Here is a 17,779-nt window from a genome sequence, read left to right on the forward strand (position 1 = left end):
GGTACATACAAAACAGTCAGACAACTGTAGGAAAAGTGTGTGTGTGTGTGTGTGTGTGTGTGTGTGTGTGTGTGTGTGTGTGTGTGTGTGTGTGTGTGGTAGTTAGTGTGTGTGTGTGTGTGTGTGTGTGTGAGAGAGTGAGGAAGATATACAAAAGTGTGTGTGTGTGTGTGTGTGTGTGTGTGTGTGTGTGTGTGTGTGTGTGTGTGTGTGTGTGTGTGTGAGTGAGGAAGATATACAAAAAGTTCTGACCTGACAACTGTATGAAATGTGTGTGTGTTGGACGTGTGTGTCTGTTTGTGTATGGTTAGTGTGTGTCCATTTGTGTGTGTGTTTGTTGTGTGTGCATGTGTGTCTGTTTGTGTGTAATTGTGTAAATTGTGTAGGCTATGTGTTTGGTAAGTGGTTGTATGTTTGTTGGGTGTGTGTGTGTGTGTGTGTGTGTGTGTGTGTTTGTGTTTGCGTGTGTGTGTGTGTGTGTGGTAGTTAGTGTGTGTGTGTGTGTGTGTGTTGGACGTGTGTGTATGGTGAGTGTGTGTCCATTTGTGTGTGTGTGTGTGTGTGTCCATTTGTGTGTCTGTGTGTGTGTGTGTGTGTGTGTTGGATGTGTGTGTATGGTGTGTGTGTGTGTGTGTGTGTGTGTGTGTGTGTGTAGTAGTTAGTGTGTGTCCATTTGTGTGTGTTGGATGTGTATGCATGGTGAGTGTGTGTCCATTTGTGTGTGTGTTTGTGTGTGTGTGTTGGATGTGTGTGTATGGTGAGTGTGTGTCCATTTGTGTGTGTGTTGGATGTGTGTTTGTGTGTGTGTGTGGTAGTTAGTGTGTGTCCATTTGTGTGTGTGTGTGTGTGTGTGTGTGTGTGTGTGTGTGTGTATGACCGACAGACAGTCAAACAGAGAGAATGTGTGTGCGTTGCCATGGTGACGTTGCCATGGTGAGGTTACTATGGTGAGGTTGCCATGTTGAGGTTACCATGTAACTGTTGGCTGGTGGCTTTAAGGTATGGTGGCAGCTTTAACCATAGGCTTTAACTGCTCTGTGACACCCTCAAACAGATCTAATGTACGACAAATCTGTACTTAGTACGAGCAAAAGGTTTACATTTTCCGAACCATAAGACCTTGCTGAACGCGTCCATGTCACTTTGGTGTTTCTAGAGTAAAAATTGTTGATTGTGTCGCAGGTTGGAAACTTTGGGACGTTTAGAAAATCAGCGCCTACTTTTGAATGGGAGTCAATGAGAGGAGAGAGGAAACTGGCCGCACTCAGAGGCCCCGAGTTTAAATTGTGTTCGTCTCTCTGGTTTTTTGAGCACATGAAGAGATCAAGGATGAGCTTGTCTACAAACGTGGCCGAAATTATGTGTGTAGAGTGTAATCTGTGGCCGTGCTGACAGGATAGAGAGAAAAATGTGAGAGGATTTTTAGACCCTCTGTCACTCTGCCAACTGCCAACGTCCGAACATTCCGTCCCATTGACTTTCATGTTAAATCTGAATTTTGTCAGAAATTTTAATGATTTTAAAACTATACATATATCTGAAACTGTTGAAGATATCAATAAGCTGAGATATAGCTGAATAGTTGAAAGGTTTGTGAACAGTTTAAAAGTTGAATGAAGTCTGTAGCTGAAAGTATGCTGAAGCTATTAGAGGCTGAATGAAGCAGAAGATTTGAAGAGTTTGAAGACTGTTTCAATTCATTTCCTATGAGAGAAAAATTGCACAAAAAGTTAAATATTTTAAAAAGTATAAATAGTATGAAAGAGAAAAGTCATAGCATAAATGTCCTGAAAAAGCTGCACGTTTTGATATATGAATTGTTGAAATAGCACAAAGTATGAAGAAGGAGTTAAACGCAGAAAAAGGGAAGAAGAAGTAAGAATAATAATAAGTATAAAGATTTGAATAACAATAGTGTGAATGCTTCCAGCATTCACACTAATAATAAGTATAAAGATTTGAATAACAATAGTGTGAATGCTTCCAGCATTCACACTAATAATAATAAGTTTAAAGAAACAAAATGGCCGAACAGAATAACAATACTGTGAATGCTTCCAGCATTCACACTAATAAGTTTAAAGAAACAAAATGGCCGAACAGAATAACAATACTGTGAATGCTTCCAGCATTCACACTAATAAGTATAAAGATTTGAATAACAATAGTGTGAATGCTTCCAGCATTCACACTAATAAGTATAAAGATTTGAATAACAATAGTGTGAATGCTTCCAGCATTCACACTAATGAGGCCAGAGAAGTGTAGAGCATGGGAGGCCAACACACACCTGTTGGAGCGAAAAACAACAAAAATCCCGCCGCGAAGCTCGCTGTGAGCGCCATGGTAACCAACTAGCGGCCGTAAAGCTGCTGTAATGATACTGTCGTAATCCTTAGCGGGCAATGGAGCTACACAAACAACAGGACAACACTACAAGGCAACCTGATAAGTCACTTGATATAATGACCACATCTGCGGGATAACGCTCAGTATTAAATATGAGGATTAAATTAAAGATTTTAATGTTTTAACAGCTGAATCGCTTCGGGTCAATTGCCGGCTGTGATTGGTTGCTAAGTTACTTCCGGGAACTGCTAACACACTCCAAAGTAGCAAAACAAAAGGCTGAAGTTAACTTACTGGGGCACTGAAGTTTAACAACTCAAACAAACATAGGCTTAAAATGGTCATGGTTCAATGTGTTGTGTAATAGCCTACTATTGATTTGCAAATAATACAAAATCTGAATTTCTTAACCTAATTTATCCAGCTGGGTGGCAATACTCAAGGCAAGTTTATTTTATTTGGGCTACAATAGGCTACCTCTGTGCTCCTAATCCTTGTTTTGTCTAGAAAATGACTTGTCACCAATGTTTAACAACTGAGAAAAACCCCTAAACAAACATTTTTTCACGTTTACACAGAACCCGTTGAAAAAATCATCATGACAACTGGAAAAGGATGGATGAGTCCGACCTGGCTGCTGTTATTCTGACTGTAAGGCTACATGAAAACAGTGATGACAGGCATGTTGTAATGAAAACAAGTTGTGTCCACTGATTAAATGCACTGTGAAAAGGGAATATTCAGAAATTGATGAAGTGTGTGGTGAATGACATGTTGTTTCTTCATACAAAATAGATTTGGGCAATTACAGGGTAAGAACTGTCCAACAGTAGGCCTATCAAGTCACTTCCCCTTTCTGTTAAAATGTTTATGATAGAACATTATTACATGAAGCTGGAGAAAAGTTCAGAGGTTATCTTCTTAGGCTAATTACATTTGGTGTGACTTTAAACAACAGGCATTTGAACAACAGTCCATTGGTCTGTTACACAGGAAACATTTGTTCAGGAAAAAGAGGAGCAGTGACAGGAGTCTGATTACAGCGATTATAAATGTGTGGATAGCCCAAGTTCAGTGAAATTCAACACAGTTCAAATATGAATGTGGAAATTGTTTTTATTATTGGCCCTGTTGGATGACATTCGCTCCAGTGATGATCATTAAATCTTAAAATTTAAACATGTGGGTGAAAATCAACCAGATAATATGAACTGAGAGTCTTCAATTTGTGTCTTTTTGGAAACATTTCGGTCAGAATAAGGTCGCATTTAGGTTTAAGTGAGAAGGAAAACAAACAAACCTAAACACAACAGCAGCAGCATCAGCTCAACGTAAAACATCAGACTTCCATATATGTGACTCTGTCTCTGGTTTTCTATTATGAACTTTTACTAAATCAGATTTGGAACTTGCATCACATATAAAACCTGCGGTAAACAAATCAAATACCAGGTCTTCGCCTCCGGCTGCAGTCTGCGTGCAGTGAGTTCTGTGTAGTTTGAAAGCAACACAACTTCTTCAATTGTAAACCTGCAAAATCAACAGTTAATGCTGCGACATTCAAAAAGGTAATAACGTAATAACTTTGATTCTTCCACATAGGGATCCCAATAAGATAACATTCGCTGATATAAAACTTACAAAACATACTTTTATAAACACACCCAGTGTAAGTTACTTCTTCTTTATATAATGCACATTACAAATTATTATTGGCTGAATGTGAATGAATTTTAACCATCAGGTGTTTTCCAATAGCAACATATGGTTTCTCCTCCACAGTCTGCAGCGTCATTCAGTTCAGTAACATTGCTTTAAGTGTTTTCACTATTGCTTTTATACAAAACGTGGGCAGCAAACATTAGAACAAAGAGAGAAGCTTCTTTTTCTTTTTTTAAAGTACAACAACAATAACGTCTTAGGAGCTTTTGTTGGTGTCATGCTGGAGAAACTCTGCAAGAGCTACAGTATGTTATGTTCATGTTCAACTCCACTCACGCCACCAGGGGGCAGCAAAAGAAAAGAAAACATGTCCTCTGCAGAGAGAAACCAGTGATGATGATACATTCTTCATTTCAATATAGAGGTTTTTCCAACATCTTAAAAGATAAATGGATAAAGTAAAGATGTAATTTTGTCCAATTACATTCAACCTGCCCTCTTTCAGTCCCTCCCCATCACTGGAGCCAAAACATGGCGTCTACATGAGAAATGTGTGGCAAATATATATATATATATTTTTTTTTAAACAGACATCCAGACATCATCTGGATGCAAAACACTTGTTTCATTGATAAATAAAAAGTAGCAAAATTGCATGTTTCTACGCCAGCATGTTATAATTATTAGTAGGCCTAGGCTAATAGATCTAACAAGCGTTAACAAACAGGCAACCTTTTCGAATTTAAAAGCCCAAACACGAAGCGACTCTCCTACATCTGCTTCTTTGACTTTCCTCCTGTGCATTTTGGAGCGAGTTTTGTACAAAACAGCAACATCTTTGGTGTCTTCCATCCGTTTTCCTGTGCACCGTCGTTTCCTTTTAAGCTCCATGGGAGAAGAAGTGATCACGCGTGTGAGGAGGGTGTGTGTTTGTGTGTGCGCGTGTGTGTGTGTGTAAATATATATATACAGCACAGTGTATAAAATAGGTTCTCTACAAATCTTTTACATTCACAGTCAGTCGTTCTTTTAAATACGAGCATCAGCCTGAAAAACCTGCAAAGCTGCACCTCCTGTGGTGAAATGGTGTCTTCCATCGACGTGTTCAGTCCGTTCCTGGTGATGAGTCTCCGGCAGCGGTGTGTGTGTGTGTCTGTGTGCGTGTGTGTGTGGAGTGTGTTTTCAGATAAAACTCTGATAGCTGTAGTTCACCAACCACATCGTCTTTTTACAAAACATCTTAAAGAAGCATCACGTGACACACACTCTGCTAGGTTTTAACCAGCGGCTGCTCTGAAATGTCCTCTGGTGTTTTCTCCCCTTCGCGGGACTTTTTCCTCTTCTTGTGGCCTGAGGAGACAAAACAATGATGACATGCTTGTTTTTTTGACACGTTGGTGATGAGAAACCTTTTTATAGATAATCAATTAGGACTAAAGCAGCTGATATTGATTAACACTGATAGGAGGACAGGATCGCTTTCTAAACATTGACACATTCCTGCTGCTTTCTTGTCTTTCCATTCCTTTTCTTATTCATGTTTTCGATACTTCTGATTCACTTTATTACACACAACTTCATTTATGGAAATATTTCTTTGTATGTAGCTGCCATCAGAGACAGTTATAGTCCACTGTTTAAAGGGATAGTTCAACATTTTGGCAAATTGGCCCATTGCCATAATCCCTATAGTCATAGCAGTAGGTTCGTTACCTTTAGTTGTCGGTGCAAGCTATTTTTAGAACGGCGGAGCAGAGCCGTGAGCTGCTCAGAGCTACGCTATGGAGGCTCATGGGATTTCTTGGTTTCCCTCATCAAACTCATCAAATACACAATCCAACAACTCCACAACGCTCTGGTGGACAAGTTGTGACCTGCACATTCACCACGCTATGAGATAATAACAGAACGTTACCAGACAGAGTTGTTTTAGAGGGAAATACGGAGACTGCTTGATGAAAAAAATGTCCCCGACGGGAACGCGTATCAGCGGTTTTGCATGAATTTCCCTCTAAAACAACTCTGTCTGGTAACGTTGTGTTATTATCTCATAGCGTGGTGAATGTGCAGCTCACAACTTGTCCTCGAGAGCGTTTTGGAGTTGTTGGATTGTGTATTTGATGAGTTTGATGAGGGAAACCAAGAAATCCCATGAGCCTCCGTAGCGTAGCTCTGAGCAGCTCGCAGCTCTGCTCCGCTGTTCTAAAAATAGCTTGCACCGACAATTAAAAATGAAAAATAATTTACATTTTAACAATAGGAACTATATAGTTTACACAGTGGAACCAATGTTCTCCCGTAGCAGTGGTGTCAGGTAGTTTTGTTTTAGACGCACCCTACCTTCACCGTGCTTGAGAAGGTATTGAGTCCCGTATGATAGAACTTTGTTAACTCTGTTTAGGTAACAAGGCCAATGAGGTACAGTACGTTCATATACTATACTATACATTATTGTTTATATTGTGCTTTGTAAGCAAATTTTATGTTTGTTTTTTTATTTATGTTATTCAGTACTTCTGACATTTGTCGTGTTGCAGGGGAAATAAATGCATGTGACTTCAATAACGCCGTGTGTCATTGTATGTGTGGATTACTTGGGTTGCTACTGACATCTTGTGAAATTTTCATTTCAACAGCCCGATTAGAAATAATAGCCTGATAATAATAATCTTAACGTGTTCAATTCTTATTTTTCCCGGCTGTAAATCTATAAACATTGTTTAGAGTAAAGAGAGAGAGTGGAGGAAACAAAGTGCGGAATACAAAGTAGGCGAGTTCAAAAACACTCATGTAAGTTTAAATAGGAGGCAGGTTCTGCAGGGGGAAGAAGCTGTGCCGACTGTGAGAGTGTGTATTGTGTGAATTGTGTGTTCACAGCCAGTGTTTGCATGTGAATCAAAGCCAAACAGAGAGAAAGAGAGAGAGAGAGAGAGACTATAGAAAAGTTTGGTGAATAAGTGGTTTGTGTGTGTGTGTGTGTGTGTGTGTGTGTGTGTGTGTGTGTGTGTGTGTGTGTGTGGGACTGACTGAGTTTGAGCAGGAGTTTCTTGCCCAGCGTGTCCTCCGAGCCGCTCAGCGACAGGCTGCTGATGAAAGGAGACGTGTCCGTTTCTATGGGAACAGAGGCCATGTCTGAAATAGAGAGAGAGAGAGAGAGACCTCGTCATGACCCTGTCAATGAGTCTCCGTACAGACTGCGGTCATGAGAGTAAACAACGACGACAACGTTTGAGAACTTGAGGAAAGTTCAGAGTTAAAATGAATTAAGTTAAAGGGATATTTCAACATTTTTGGCAAATTCGCCTATTGCCATAATAATCCCTCTAGTTTTAGGAGTAGGTTCATTGCCTTTAATCATCAGATACACAATCCAACAACTCCAAAACGCTCTGGTGGACAAGTTGTGACCTGCACATTCACCACGCTATGGGATAATAACACAACGTTACCACACAGAGTTGTTTTAGAGGCAAATGCAGAGACTGCTTGATGAAAAACTGTCCCTGAAGGCAACGCGCATCAGCGGTTTTGCATAAATTTCCCTCTAAAACAACTCTGTGTGGTAACGTTGTGTTATTATCTCATAGCGTGGTGAATGTGCAGGTCACAACTTGTCCACCAGAGCGTTGTGGAGTTGTTGGATTGTGTATTTGATGAGTTTGATGAGAGAAACGTAGAAATACCGTGCGCCTCCGTTGCGTTAGCTGAGCAGCTCATATCTCTGCTCCGCCGTTCTAAAAACAGCTTGCACCGACAATTAAAGGCAATGAACCTACTCCTAACGGATTATGGCAATGAGCAAAATGTTGAACTATCCTTTTAAAACCAGGAAGTCGTTACAGGAGTTAACACAAGGCGACTTCCTGTGCTCATGCATGCTGACCACCTGTTCTTTCAAAATAAAGGCATGCTTTATTGCTTAGCATGTGATTTTCTTCATCTTAGCGCCACATGCGGTGGACGAGCAGACAGACTTTCGTTATACGTAGTCGTCTTGTTGTCTTTTTGCTGTCTGCATTATTATGTCGTCTATATTATTATGTGTATTGTCACTGTACTGTTTTTTATGCTAATCCGGCACATTTACATGTTTTTATGTTCATTAATGTGCACTGTCCCATCCAAATCAACAAATAAAGTAAAGTAAAGACGTCGTACCGGTGTGTGTGTCGGCCTCGGATCTGTCCTCTCTGATGTACGGGATCTCATCCATCCTGAGGAACACCGAGTCACTGGGACTCTTCTGGCCGTCAGATTTACTCCCTGAAACACACACAAACACACACACACACACACATATGTAAACACAAGTCCTGTTTATTTTCATTATACACACTCTAATCCACTGTTTTAGAATAACATCTACGGATTATGAAGGATTTTAAACTGACTGACCAAGTTTAAAACGTGGCCTCCTGAGAGTCATATTACATTTATATTTATGAGAACATGGTGGCCATCTGTTGTGGTTCTTGTCCTGTTTTCTATTCTCTACACGTGTTCAAGTCCTAAAGTAAAAAAATATATATAATCAATGTTCACAGTCTAGTCTACACACACATAGCTACACTTAGTCTCCACTCTGCAGAGCACTTTATACAAAGTAATTCAATTCCAGTGGTACGTTAATATTTAAACACATTTTAATCTCATTATTGTGTTTGTGCTTTGCCAGTGGTGCGTTCAAAGACACATCGCTGCTGACTCACGCTCAGTTACAGTCACATACTGGGATTATTTAAAATATTCAGATCGGAGCAAACATTCAGTCACAAATGAAATCATCAAAACAGTCGTATGGAGTCAGACTGAAGATGTTACTCTTTTTATCCCTCATTCATGTATTCATGTCATTTAAATATCATATATAATATCAAGTCTGTAGCTCAGTTTATCTGTCTTATCAACTCTTTCTCTCTGTCTCTTCACTTCTGAACTTATTGAACTCCATTCGTCCTGAATATTACAGTCTAATGGATTCAGAACAACAACAACAACAAAATAAACTAATTTGAAGGAGCAGTTTTGTTTGTCTGCCTCTGATCGCTCGAATCATCTCTCAGTGACCTCGGTTTGACTTGCTCCACCACTTAGCTAACACTGCTATTTACAGACAGGCAGTACAAACATTGGTGTTGTGTCATCTTGGTTATTGTGGACTGAAAGAGTTACAAACAGCTCAAAATAGGGCAGCTAGACTCACGTTTGATTGTTCTTATAGATCTATAGTGTTGACCAAATGCATTCACGGCTATTAATAGGTTATCTACCAGTTTATTGTTATTTATTAGAAATATTATTTACACCAAGTATCCTACAGCTCTTGATAATCAAATTGGATATAATTCTGATGTTCATCACTACAGTACCAGAGCCTCAACTCAAGGTCTACTTACATAACCACGCACAAAAACTAATTCAACAAAAAGCACTGTTGTATATAGGGCTGTGTCTTTAAGAAACCATTTCAAGAAAGAAACATTTTAAATATTAAGTCAATTTTCAGGTGTGAGAGTTACTGATGTCTTTTAATGTTACAGTTTTGGGTATTGTTACTATCATGTTTTTTTTTTTTTGTTTATCGTAACTGGATCTGTGTATTGTTATAATTTATCAATCAATCAATCGCCGTTTATTTATATAGCACTTTACAGCATCTGGAGTAAGTGCTTTACATAAAAGATACGAAAGAGAAATTAAGAAAAACAGCAATGATAAACAAATGACAAAGCAATAAAACTTTTTTTTTTAAGTAAAAACAAAAGGTGTCACAGAGTCACTGGATATTAAAAGCCTTTCTAAATAAATTAGTCTACAGATTAGACTTGAAGCGTGTCGGCCAGGTCATTAGTAAATTGTAATTCAGGGGGTAAAGAGTTCCACAGTTTAGGGGCAGCCACAGAAATGACACGATCGCCCCACTGTTTAAAATGGTTAATAACTTATACCCTTAAAGCCCCAGTATGTAACTTATTTGGCTTTTTATTAGCAAAAATCAAATAATGCTTTCATAAATACGTATTTCACTGAAGTGGAATCACACCCGCATACAAATGAAAGCTTTCTCGTACCTTAGAATGAGTTGTTACAAGTCGTTACAAATACATAAGTGGGTGACGCACCGAACCGAGGCGGCCATGTTGCATCGCCATTTTTTACGTTGAGTGGCAGCGTGACCGTAGGTAACCACGGAAACTCAGCGGAGCTGTCGGCTCGGCCTGTTAAAACTGTCACCACTGTGTAGTGTGAGGAAGGACGGAGGCACTGGTGTTGCATTCAGGTGCAGTCAGGCAGACGGCCGTCGGCAAACCAACCGGATGTCATTTTACTCCACCAGAGAAAGCCGGTAAAACGTGGGTCAGGTAAACAATACGACATCGCCATGACAACATATTGTCACGCCTGTATTGTTTTGCCTCGTGCTGGCGGACCACTTGTTTACATAGACGCTTGTTTATCCTGTTACATGCAGCGTCTGTTGTCTGTCTGACGTCTGCCCGATTTCAGGTGAATGCAACGTCAAGAATACGTTCAGATATGCAACCGCACCGCTAGATGGGGGGAATTCCTACATATTATACCTTTAACTTTTTAAAAGGACTCCAGGAAGACTAGCCTGACGTTTGTGCGTCGGCTAATAAGGAATCCACAATAAAAAATAAACAATAAACCACCGTCACCGTCACCATCTGGAGGAAACTTACGGACGATGCGGTTCTTCTCGTTCAGCAGCGAGGTGTCGGGCGGGACGCTCGACTGCTGCGCGTGGGTTCTTGCCGAGCTGGGCCGCCCCAGCTCCCTGGGTGGGGGCATGAGGGTGGAGGAGGAGGTGGTGGTGTTGGTGGTGGTGGAGTGGTGGTAGTGGTGCGGCGGGGGCATCAGCGTGGCGCCGTGCTCCGTCGTCGGGGGCTCCGGGGTCGGGGTGTTTCCTTCTGTGAGTCGGGCGTCGGCATCCGGAGTCTGAGGAGAGCTGTCCATCCTGGTGGCCGTCACAGCGTTCTGGTAGTGGCTCCGAGTTATCTGACACACAGGAGCATTATGGGTATTATTATTATTATTATTATTATTAACTGATCATCTGGTAACACAAGGTCAAAGGTCAAAGATCAACCAGTTAAGTCTTTCCAGTGGATTTTACCGAGTGTGCTGCTCTCTCTCAGCTGGTAATGTCATTATATTGTTTACTGCGTCCAAAAACTTCACATTGTGTAGTGAAATTAAAGGGATAGTTCACTATTTTGGCAAATTGGCCCATTGCCAATTGGTTCGTTACCTTTAATTGTCGCTGCAAGCTATTTTTAGAACGGCGGAGCAGAGCCGTGAGCTGCTCAGAGCTACGCTACGGAGGCTCATGGGATTTCTTGGTTTCCCTCATCAAACTCATCAAATACACAATCCAACAACTCCACAACACTCTGGTGAACAAGTTGTGACCTTCACATTCACCACGCTATGAGATAATAACAGAAAGTTACCAGACAGAGTTGTTTTAGAGGTAAATTCATGCAAGACCGCTGATGCGCGTTCCCGTCAGGTGCAGTTTTTCATCAAGCAGTCTCTGTATTTCCCTCTAAAACAACTGGTAACGTTGTGTTATTATCTCATAGTGTGGTGAATGTGCAGGTCACAACTTGTCCACCAGAGCGTTTTGGAGTTGTTGGATTGTGTATTTGATGAGTTTGATGAGGGAAACCAAGAAATCCCATGAGCCTCCGTAGTGTAGCTCTGAGCAGCTCACGGCTCTGCTCCGCCGTTCTAAAAATAGCTTGCACCGACAATTAAAGGTAACGAACCTAATAATGCTTACTAACCTAATAATGTTGAACTATGGGAAAAGCCTTTTTTTCACAACCCGAATCATTACATTGGATTTTGCCACTCTAATGAAATGCAAAAAAGAAACTGAACCTATAGAGGGAAAAAAGACGCCTTGTCCGAGCTGCTCAGGTGTTACCTTGATGATCTGAAGGTGTGTGAGCTGTCTGACGGAGTAATCTGGCAGGTAGACGTTCCCCGCACCGTTCAGCTGCCCCATGCTTCCTCCGTACAGCATCGAATCAGAGCGGTCCAGGCCGCTGCTGCGAGACGGGGATCTGTGGACTGAAGAGGGAGTGTGTGTGAGTATTTCAACGACTATAGGGGTTCACAGGTGTAGTCGGTTAAAATCCACAGGAGCAAAACAAAAACAAACACGAAAGAAGCAGCGTAGGATCATGGGAGTTAATGCCCTCGGCATTACAGCATCTCTTGGTTATAGGATTCCTTTAGTGTGAGTCATTCAGGCCCGATCCGCTTCAAAACAATCATCTATTACTGTAAAACTGAATAATAAATCAGTTTTACATTAGAAATTAGTGTTTATCAGTGTTATTAGTGTCACATCTATGACTCAAATATATAAGGTAAGGTAAGATAAGTTAAGGTAAGTTGAGATAAGGTAAGGTAAGTTGAGGTAAGGTAAAGTAAGGTAAGATAAATTAAGGTAAGTTGAGGTAAAGTAAGGTAAGATAAGTTAAGGTAAGTTGAGGTAAAGTAAGGTAAGATAAGTTAAGGTAAGTTGAGGTAAGATCAGAAAAGATAAGTTAAGGTAAGTTGAGGTAAGATCAGAAAAGATAAGGTAAGGTAAGTTGAGGTAAGGTAAGGTAAGATAATCCTTTATTTGTCCCATGATGGGGAAATTTAAAGGAAAACAGCAGTGAAATGTATAGCGCACATAATAAGTAGCAATAGCAGAAAAAAAAGAAAGCAGTATTGAAATAGAGTATGATTATATAAGAAGAAAATAAATAATAATAAAAAAAAATATATATATACTATATACACATTCCAATCATATTTTGTGCTGAGAACAGCTCTTGTTGCGGAGTCTGACAGCTGCAGGGAGGACGGACTTGTGATAACGCTCCTTCACACATTATGGTGTGTAGTAGGCTAGGATGTACGTATCTGTAATATAAAATGTGGCAGGCAACCAATGTGCTGATATATGCACAAAAGGGATATGGGCTTCTAGCCATTGACAGCTTTAAATAGTGAGTGAGCTCAGGCATGCTGCTTCATTTTTACCTTCTTAATTTATGATTGGCTCAGCTGTCGTAGCTGAAAGCGTTCATTCATCTGAGGCTCTTCACCTGATGAATGCTGCATTCAGGTGTTTGGCAGTTAAATGACTCGGAGGTGTTCACACATTTGAGTGCGTTCAGAGCAATTTGAATGTCACAGCCTGAAGAGTGTGAGTACCGATGATCAGCGGTGTTTTCACTTTCCATATACTGACCATGCACATGCTTTCAGTTACAAGCAGTAATTTGCTTTAAACTGTAGATTATTTCAGAGTTCAGTTTCAAAATTATTGTTCATTTGATTGAACTAATCCCAATACATCTCTTTTGTATAAGATGAAATTAAATCCTTTTATAAATGTCCATGTTGTTGGGTGTCAACTTGATTTGGGGTTAATGAGCTCATGGTGTTGGTTTGAAACCCCACCAAGCTTCAGAGTGAATGTCATTTTTATGATATTATTGATTTATTAGTGAATTTGTTGACATGTATAAACTAAAGAAAACAAAAAAAGATGAAAAACAAGAAAAAGGAATCCCAATGGCCATCATGTGGTCATGTAGCAGAGGTGAAAAGTCCACCAACATAAACTTCTTCGTTTTAAAACAAAACTCCCTCCTGTGTGCTAAACAAAAAAGCTGTTAAAACTGTAAACATCTGTAGCTACTATGTTTAATGTCTTCATTTGAAAATAGTTGTGTGTTTTTCTTCTTTTGTACTATTGACTATTAGTTTTCTAAATATATTATTTTCTATCTTTATTTATTGATTGTCTGTTTGTCTCTACAGTTCTTTGCTTTGTCTGTTTATATTATTGCCTTTTTTGATGCTGGAATTCAATGTACTCTTTGAATTTAAAAAAAGGGGGGGGGGGCACCAACGTCTTTCCAAAATGGAAACTACACCACTTTGGCGTGATACGTCACATGACACAAGATGCTCAAGCAGTTACTTGCAAAGCCGAATTAAGTCCTTAACAGATAAAAGCAGCTCTTGTGAATGTGTTTTAATCAGAGTTTATTCATAATGGCGCCATTATGAATAAACGTATTATTATTATTATTATTAATTATGAATAAAAACTCCGGTTAAACATCCACACGATTTTGAAAGTGTTAATTGGCCACATCGTCGTCTTTACTGGTTTCTTAGGTTGAGATCATGATACGTAAGTCCACGGCTGGATGTCACTTCCCCTCCCAACCGTGGAGTCAGTAGCGACCAGTCTGTTTTCACTGGGATGGAATGTGGTCAATTAGGCCTCAGCCTTCACCACCTTTTTAAAAGATATTTACTGAAACTTTGTCTTATAGAGTTTTACCATTTTATTCCTCATTTTTATTTAGGCAATTTTTATCTTCATATCTTTTGTTGTGTGTTGTTTTGTTATGTAAAGGACTTTGGGCTGCTTCCTTTTACATGAAAAGTGCTCTATAAATAAAGTTTGATTGACTGATTGGTTGATTGATTGATTGATTGATTGATTGATTGATTGATTGATTGATTGATTGATTGATTGATTGATTGATTGATTGATTGATGTTTGTACCTGTTAATGGCATGATTGCAGGGACTCCAAAGTAGGCGAAAGCTCCGTTCTCAAACTTGAGTGCCTCTTTACCAAACTCCACCTCAACTCGACCCTGAAGACACAAACCAGAGGCAAACAAGACGTGACAACGGTGACAGGTAAGATTTTTATTTTATTGTTTTTAAAATAGTATTTTATGTGTTTTCATCGTGGCCATCGCTCACTGCTGCTCTGGTAAATAAGCAGCTAAAGGTGTTTTACCTGCAGCACCAGGATGAAGTAGTCGACCGGTTTGTTGCGCTGGAACAGGAAGTGCTGCGGCGCTCGCTTGTTCTTCTCGTCGAACTTGAGCTCCTGAACGACGCTGGGATGTTTGATCAGCCTCAGCAGGATCTTCTCTGAGATGTGAGCCGGTTTGAAGGGCTCCACCTCTGAAGGAGAGAGATGGAGAGGTGAAAAACATGCTTATATACCTCAGTCAGAAGGATTTATTGAAGAAGTTACAAAAAAAAATTGAATTACTACTGAAGTCAGTTTGCATTATTTCTTTTGTGGATCTACAAGCACAGGACTGCAATGATTCAAACCCAAATTTAGGATGAAAGTCTCAACTCAACTCAAATGTTATTTGTATAGCACATTTAAAACAACCTCAATTGACTAAAGAAAAGTGAAGAAGTAAATTACCATCAGAAACCAACAACAATAGTTAAAACAATGTAAAATCATCACTAAAATAAAGGTAAAATACAAATAAAAGCTGTACTAAAAAAACAAGATAGAAGTCAAGGTATCTAGATGTCCATCCAATCAGGTAGAGATGTTTATTTCTAAGGCCAGATGGAAAAATTAACAGAAACATTACCTGTATTTTGTATTGAATTACCTTTGCCGCTTGTAAATTGTGGCAACTGTGCACCTGCTGCCTTCTTAGTACTTGAAACTGTGTCTTGAATGTATTATGTGCATTGCTCTACTGTTGTTGCAGTGGTATCTGGCACTTTTAGCCCACAGCAAATTTTCTTTGGGACAATAAAGTAAATCTAATCTAATCTAATCTAATCTAAAATGCTTAAAAGAAACACAGCAGGTGACTTGAAGCCTGGATTTGTTTCTTAGACTGTAAACCTTGAGCCATCTTGAAGGTTACAGGAGTGAAATTGTGAGTCTGAGTATCTCGATAACCTCAGGCTTTACATACCGTATTGATTTAAACTATTGAACTCATGTCAGAAAGACTGGAGAGAATATGATCTTCTACGTCTTTCTCTTTCTGCAGCAGCAGCGATGTGATTGGCCGTTACCTGTGGACAGGAAGCGGTGCGTTGCCAGGAGCAGCTGAGGGGAAATCTTCACCTTCATCTCGTTCTCCGACAGTTTGAAGATGGAGAAGTCCTGCTGCTTCCGCTCGTGGTGAGAGACGCGGCGCTTCGTCCGGTTGTCGGCTGACGGGACAAACACCAACACACACACACACGGTACTGTAAGCATCTTTTGATGGAAAGATGGATGTGTTGTATCATGTGTGGCTGTGTGTGTGTGTGTACATACTGTAGAGGTCGGTCTCGTCCAGGATCTCTGACTTGATGATTTCCTCGATGACGTCCTCCAAGGTGACGATGCCCATCACCTCGTAGAACGGGTCTCCTTCTCCCTCGTTGTTGACTCGCTGCACGATGGCCAGGTGAGACTTCCCTGGAGCAAACAGAGGAGGCAGGAACAAGATTGTTTCATTTTAACGTTTAACAACTGAACATAGTTTTTACAGACTGGATCTACTGTCTATCAACATGTCATGCATGTACAGCTGTCGTTAAAAGTTTTTAGAATGACAGAACGAGGATTGCTTTGTTTTTTTTTTACAAAGTTTGCTGCTTCAGTTGTTTTTAGATATTTTTGTATAATTTTCAAGCATTTCATAAGTGTCAAAGGCTTTTATTGACAATTACATCAAGTTTATCAGAGGATGTTTTGGTACCGTCCATTACTCAGGGTTGTATGTGAACTTCTCTCCTTAAGTTCATCTTTAATTGCAAAGAGCGACTTTGCAATTAAATCTGAACTCTCCAGGTCTGGTGTCTCCTCCTCTGTGTCTCTAACCCTCCTCTCTTCCATGTGCAATTGTTTTCAACAAAAACTTGTGTATATTTGTGTAGTCTTATCTGTCATAAACAAGAGATTACGGGTTACAGAGCACATTTGTGTCACGATGATTAATTAAAGAAGAACTATGCAAGATTTTTACCGTACTTTCCGAACTATAGAGCGCACCTGAATATAAGCCGCACAAGCTACATTTTAAAAGAAAATACATATATAGGCCGCACTTGAATATAAGCCGCAGGTTTTCATGTTGTAACATGAGATATTTACACAGAAAGACAGTAGAGAACTGTGCAAGTCCGCTTGCTTTTCTCGCCCATGTGCATTTGTTTACAACGAAGCCGGCGAAAAATCAATAAATGGAGCGGTGGATAACGTTATATAACATATACGATGTTACGGTGCATGTGTTTGTGTAGTTTTAACCGTCATAAGGAAAATATTACGGTTATGGAGCGCGTTTGTCTTGTTGTGTGCAGAGACGAGAGCTGGGACACCGGGGCGGGAGAAAACAGTAGCGGCTTATAGTCCGAAAAGTACGGTACCTTAACTCCCAACTCCAGAGTCCTAGTTCTGGTTAAATCAATGCCTTGTAACTAGTTCCAGGGAGAATGGAGGCTCTCTGCCTTCCACCTAGCGTCTCTTGGCTGAAAACCAACCTTGTAAGATCAGAGCCTCCGACCCGGTGTCCCAGCTCTCGTCTCCATGGCGACACCGCCACACAAACGTAACGCGCCCCGTAACCCGTAATCTCTTGTTTAAATGACAGATAAGACTACACAAATATACACATGGTAACATGGTAGATGATAAATAATGTTATCCACCGCTCCATGGATTGATTTCTCACTGGCTTTGTTGAGAACAAATGCACATGGAGGAGAGGAGGGTTAGAGTTCCTCTTTGGAGTATATGCAAATTGCAAATCATTAAAACTGAGGCAGCAGACTTTGCGAAAATTAATATTTGTGTCTTCTTAAAGCAGAAGTAAGCGATCCGGTCGTTTTTATGCTGTTTTTCTTTCTTGTTAAATTGTGCAAATAAATTAAATCTTCTTACTTCTGCTTTAAT

General features: G+C 40.1%; 1 protein-coding gene across 1 annotated transcript in view; it reads right to left on the reverse strand.

Annotated features, from left to right (window-relative positions):
• Positions 1 to 5,161: 5,161 nt before the first annotated feature.
• Positions 5,162 to 17,779, reverse strand: part of LOC146992379 (metal transporter CNNM1-like) — a 30,749-nt gene continuing 18,131 nt past the window's right edge. The window contains exons 3-11 of the mRNA XM_085790468.1: positions 16,157 to 16,300; positions 15,910 to 16,050; positions 14,867 to 15,036; positions 14,624 to 14,717; positions 11,966 to 12,111; positions 10,716 to 11,031; positions 8,170 to 8,274; positions 7,039 to 7,143; positions 5,162 to 5,361 (exon numbers count right to left, since the gene is read on the reverse strand). Coding sequence (XP_085646594.1) covers positions 5,282 to 5,361; positions 7,039 to 7,143; positions 8,170 to 8,274; positions 10,716 to 11,031; positions 11,966 to 12,111; positions 14,624 to 14,717; positions 14,867 to 15,036; positions 15,910 to 16,050; positions 16,157 to 16,300 — 1,301 coding nt within the window. The 3' untranslated portion in view covers positions 5,162 to 5,281. The remainder of the gene's footprint in view (positions 5,362 to 7,038; positions 7,144 to 8,169; positions 8,275 to 10,715; positions 11,032 to 11,965; positions 12,112 to 14,623; positions 14,718 to 14,866; positions 15,037 to 15,909; positions 16,051 to 16,156; positions 16,301 to 17,779) is intronic.

Source organism: Trachurus japonicus, chromosome 1 (assembly GCF_045865225.1).
Source record: "Trachurus japonicus isolate A0001 chromosome 1, Traja_1.0".
Classification (NCBI taxonomy): domain Eukaryota; kingdom Metazoa; phylum Chordata; class Actinopteri; order Carangiformes; family Carangidae; genus Trachurus; species Trachurus japonicus.